Here is a 6,101-nt window from a genome sequence, read left to right on the forward strand (position 1 = left end):
TTAAATCCAATTACACTTTACGCATTCGTACCTGAGTAGATTTGAGCGATTGATTCTGCTTTCCAGTGCCAATGTGTTTTTGTCGAATATTTAAGGTCTATATTATTGTGTTTGTTACCAATTGTTAACACTAGGTCATTCCTCTGTATATACTACACACCTGCATTTATAGCATTGGCCTTCATAAGCACTGATGACAATATGCGCAAATTCATATGATTTGGAGTTATAATCATTTTTAGATTTGCGTTAGAATTTTTTTAATAAAATCAGCGAATTGTCGGAGAACGTTAAAGTGACACTCTTATTCAAAATCAATACATACACATGTACAACAAACATAAATTTTTAGTGATAAACCTTTAACTACATCCTAAATATTGCATTTATGGAAACTATTAAGTAATGATAACAAGATTGAAACCTTGTATTTAACAGCTGAACATGTTAAAATATTAAATGATTGGTGAGTGCTAAAAGATTTACTGTTATCAACTATCCTCTCATAAGGTAGGCATACCGTGTTTTCTGCACCTTTATTTTCAAATGAACTAGGTATCCTTCATGAGAACTATTGTGTTCGACATTTGTTCATCTTTTTTGATATTCTAAAACATTTGTATTAAATGTGGTCAATCTTCTTTGGGAGTAAGAGTGAATTTTTAATGGTTGGCGCAAACTTTACAGATTTTGACAAATAACATGAATTTCATTCAATAACACATTGAGCACTACAGGGAAAGCTCGTAGTCAAACACCAAACAAATCCCTGTTAAAAGTCATAAGGCAAGGGCCCAATCCAAAATTGACCAGTGACACAAACACATAAACATCACATACACAACGACAAAAAACACACAGACTCGGAATTTGTGAATAACTGCGTTTTACCCTCAAAGTTAAAAATGCCTGAAATATGTAAAAAAGTATTCCTTCTTCGAAAGCAAATCCACATATTAACATTAAAACATGTGTTTGAGATCTTGATACAATTAGAAAACGTGCGAACACCGTGTAATATGCTTGTAAGTTTAAAGTCCCTCAGAATCGGATTTTCCGGTCCGGCCAAGAAAGGCATGATTGTTCTATTTCATTGAATACCTGAAATATATCATGAAGCAAGTCAAGGCTTGCGAGGTTGAAAGCAGACTTTAGTTTTAGCTTAGTGTGTATCTCAAATAATAAATAAAATATGCATCTATGCATCTACGCTAACTATATTTTAATTTAACGTTTGATAAAATCAGTGTTCATCATAACAAACGCCTTAATTAAAATTTCATTAAAATGTGAAACTTTACAGATGAGACATCGTGTAAAGCTGAAATGTCAATAGTGTGCAACATTGATCTCCACATGTAAATCTGATATTTGTGATAAAGGACGTACATGTCGCGCACGACATTCATTCCAAGAAGTTTGACAATGCTATGACCCTTGTGTATTCAACGACTTTGATTGCAGTGAATGGAAAATCGGTATTATGCAATACGACCACAACGTGTGACCTTTGAGATGAAGACATAAGTTATGCGTGACAATCTCAATCATGCTTTACAATTATGTGAACTTTGATCGAGTTTCCACGAGAAGTTCAAAAGTAATGATTAATTCTCTCTGACTATATAAAACGTTATGTCTAAGGCACAAACTACTGCACTTAAGTCGATATGTGTACACTATTCACATCCAGGTGTGAACTTGACAATTAAGGTATGATGTCAAATTTTATGCGCGACTTCATTTCAATGCGGCACTAATAATTCATTTCCGTGCTACGCTAACAATTCATTTCCATGCTACACTAATAATTCATTTCCGTGCTACGCTAACAATTCATTTCCATGCTACACTAATAATTCATTTACATGCTACGCTAATAATTCATTTCCGTGCTACGCTAATAATTCATTTCCGTGCTACACTAATAATTCATTTCCATGCTACACTAATAATTCATTTCCGTGCTACGCTAATAATTCATTTCCGTGCTACACTAATAATTCATTTCCGTGCTACGCTAACAATTTATTTCCATGCTACACTAACAATTCATTCCCATGCTACGCCAATAATTCATTTCCATGCTAGGCTAATAATTTATTTCCATGCTACGCTAATTATTCATTTCCATGCTACGCAAACAATTCATTTCCATGCTACGCCACTAATTCATTTCCATTGTACGCTAATAATTCATGTCCATGGTACGCTAATAATTCATTTCCATGCTACGCAAACAATTCATTTCCATGCTACGCCAATAATTCATTTCCACTGTACGCTTATAATTCATGTCCATGGTACGCTAACAATTCATTTTCATGCTACGCCGATAATTCATTTCCATGCTACGCTAACAATTCATTTCCATTGTACGCTAATAATTCGACATTAAATGAAAAGGTTATATTATATCTATATCATCGATAAATATATGATGAGTTACAACCTAAAATACATAAAACGTCGCATACAGTATATTTTTAAATACGTCGTATGTTTAACACTTGGTATATACATATCAAACATATATAATGACGTGAATACATGTGTGCAAACTCGGTTATGATATAAATCGTTTACATGGACCACATAAAGTGATTTTTATTGAAACTTGTCTCAAATGTTACACTTTTTATGGTGCACAAAACGGGATGAACATATCATGATAGGTATATAAAATTTTAATATGTCAGCTATAGCATATATGATTTTACCTTTCCACATTTACCTCATATGATTGTTCTGCAGAAGCGTTCCATCGTAGCCATTCAACGTTAACCTCTGGTCCCCGGCGGGTGGATGTCTACACACTCACAAGCGTGTATAGGTGGACAACGTTAACAAATATAGGCAAGAGAGCGTTAAGTATTGATAATACTCCCCAGCGATATAGAAGACGAGTTTCATTTTGTTCTTGTCTGCCAAATGTATAGTGATATCCGACAGACTTATATTCCTAGATACTATGTTAGAAATCCCAGTATGATTAAATTTGTATCATTACTAAATTCTGATAAAAAACTCTGTTAATAAAATTAGCTATTTTCTGTATTAAGGCTTATAAGATAAGAGACGTAAATATATGATATATTTTATAAGACATTCTCACATTATATTGCTGTTAAATGTGTTTGTTTTGTGTATATCATATGTATTGTTGGTAAAGTTACCAAAATATCCATATGTATTACTTATGCATTATTTATTTGTTACATGCTTTACATATTTATCACATGCATGCTATTTTTCATTTTTGCATTCTGTGTTTATAACGATGAGCTGTATATGCTTAAGTTAAATAAACATTCTATTCTGTTCTGTTCTATATTTTTATTATTGATCCGTTAAAACAGCTATGCTTCTTTCGTAGCAGGATGATGCGAATGATGATTGTTTTACAAAATACATCATGAGTTGTCCAACGGCTGTCGATGTAAAGTAGAAGTTATAAAAGTAGAGGTTATAACATCCTGAAAGACAATGCAAATGCAACCAATTAATATGAAGTCTTCCAACAGTCACATTCGTAAATGTTTCGTTAGTACATGTTTGTTAATTGGTCGTTTTGAATAATTGTATAGCAGTTAAAAGTTATATTTCAAAAGCATTAAGTATTGTGGTTATATCAGTCATTAAACCATGGTACAAAAAATAATAATAACCATAATTCGCGGATTTGTCATACTTCTGATCGCATAGCATTTTATAAATATGGCAGGAGTGTTTTCATATTTGCTGCTCTCTCCTTTGATTACTTGTTCAAGAGGACTGTCACCTGGAAAGCGGTAGTACTGTACTGGGTTTCTGTTGCATACCGTGATGAGGGGAAATTTCGTAACTTTCGGCGTCTTTATTTCCAAAGATGTGGATATGGGTTGTCTGCAACTCAACACTCGTTCTTAATGTTATGAATAACCCTTACTACCTCATGTTCTCATGTTCATGGTTCACTGCAATTTTGAATCCTTAGCATTACACTTATATGAATTGTCGTTTCCAGTATGTCATTTAGCTTGTGCAATTATATATTTTAATTTATGATTGCCATTATACAAGATGGTCTTTCCTTAAAACTGTGATATATTTTACAAGCTAAATGCGTCTTCCTATAACAAGCTATGTTTTACCACAAGGCCCACAATGGCAATTAGGGATTTATAATTCCTTGTTTGTAATACCCTATGTACAATGTAGTTGACATGGACTATTATGTTTATGCTTGATGTTTTAGTCATGTACAATGTTACCATGTTTTATACATTTTATACAGAAATAAATCTATGTATCTATCTATGTAACTACTACAGCTGATGTCTGACATGAAGTAATAGATGTAATAACAGTAAAAGTATCCGTCGCAATAGCATATAGATTTATATGCTTTTTATAAAATAACTATGGAATGATAGTATATAATATAAATACAAATGTAATAATAATTTGAACTATTCAGCTGGATGTTAATCTTTGTAAAAAACTAATTTTTTACAATAATATCATCCGACTTCTCATTTACATTATTTAAGTAATTTCAACTGTCGATCTCATACCAATACATTACAAATCTTGTTCTATTGCTAAGGTTTACTTTTACTTAGTTTGCAAATTTACACTTATCAATACGCGAAGCATAGGAGATGTAAAACCCATCATCTTGGAGTTAAATACATGTATGAAAAGATTATTCGTCGGACTTACTCGCTATACTTTATGTACAGTTCTACAACTTGCCAGCTGATCATTCCAAACGAGGCTGCCAATGCTAAAATCCAAATAAGTTTCATCACCTGAAAAGTGTATGGATAATAAATTCTGGAGGAGACATCCTTCGAAACCATAAACTATATCGCGGGGTGTTATTAAAAAAACTACTTATTTTCAACTAGATTTTAAGAGTCGAATCTGAGTGTTTCAATTGGTATTTTTAGCACTGAGACATATGTAAGAACTATATTGAATTTTACCTCGAACGGATACGCGTGTATAAACTGTCCGTATTGAGAGAGAGAGAGAGAGAGAGAGAGAGAGAGAGAGAGAGAGCCGGGGAAAAGCAGAGAAATGGGGGCAGAGAGAGCCGGGGAGAGGCAGAGAGATATGGGACAGAGAAAGGGTGAAAGGCGGAGAGAGAGAGAGAGAGAGAGAGAGAGAGAGAAAGGGGGCAGAGAGAGCCGGGGAGAAGCAGAGAGGGGGGGGGGGGGCAGAGAGAGCCGATGAGAAGCAGAGAGAGAAGGGCAGAGAGAGGGGGCAGAGAGATGGGGGGCAGAGAGAGCCGAGGAGAAGCAGAGAGAAAGGGGGGCAGAGAGAGAGAGCCGGGGAGAAGCAGAGAGAGAGGGGCAGAGAGAGGGGGCAGAGAGAGGAGGGCAGAGCGAACCGGGGAGAGTGAGCCACGGAGAAGCAGAGAGAAAGGGGGTCAAAAGAGCCGGGGAGAAGCAGAGAGAGAGGGACAGAGAGAGGGGGCAGAGAGAGCCGGGGTGAAGCAGAGAGAGAGAGGGGGGGCCGAGAGAGCCAGGGAAAAGCAGAGAGAGAGAGAGGGGGCCCCAGAGCGAGCCGGTGAGAAACAGAGAAAGAGGAGCAGAGAGAGGGGGCAGAGAGGGGGCAGAGCGAGACGGGGAAGAACAGAGAGAGGGGACAGAGAAAGGGTGAGAGGCGGAGAGAGAGAGAGAGAGAGAGAGAGAGAGAGAGAGAGAGAGAGAGAGAGAGAGAGAGAGAGAGAGAGAGAATGAGGGTGGCGGGGGGGGGTAACTGTTTTCGTTTCCGCTTCCGAAAGTGCATGATTATTGCGCTTTTCCATACATTTGTGAATTAAATATATATTCATTTTGTTAACATACAGACAAATTATGTCGGTAGCGCCAACCGTATTAATGTTGAATATATTAATATTACACATTGGAATATATTAAGATAGTATGGTTTACACATTTGCAATCGACCTTTATATAACGTATTGAATCTGATTAAAAGTTACTCTGTTTGTTTATGCACTACCACTGAGAACATTTTCGCTTTCGTTTCCTTGAGTTTTTAAAATGATTATGGTTAGATGTCGCCAAAACAAGCTTATTTATTAACCACTCATGTTCTTCAATTATTTG

General features: G+C 35.9%; 1 protein-coding gene across 1 annotated transcript; it reads left to right on the top strand.

Moving 5' to 3' along the window:
* Positions 1-5,064: 5,064 nt before the first annotated feature.
* Positions 5,065-5,681, top strand: LOC128210841 (octapeptide-repeat protein T2-like; the record flags this gene model as incomplete). Its single annotated transcript, XM_052915197.1, has 3 exons — positions 5,065-5,116; positions 5,270-5,385; positions 5,424-5,681. Coding segments are annotated over exons 1-3 (426 nt in total), but the record flags the coding sequence as incomplete, so codon positions are not given.
* Positions 5,682-6,101: the final 420 nt, after the last annotated feature.

This window comes from Mya arenaria, chromosome 12, assembly GCF_026914265.1.
Source record: "Mya arenaria isolate MELC-2E11 chromosome 12, ASM2691426v1".
NCBI lineage: Eukaryota > Metazoa > Mollusca > Bivalvia > Myida > Myidae > Mya > Mya arenaria.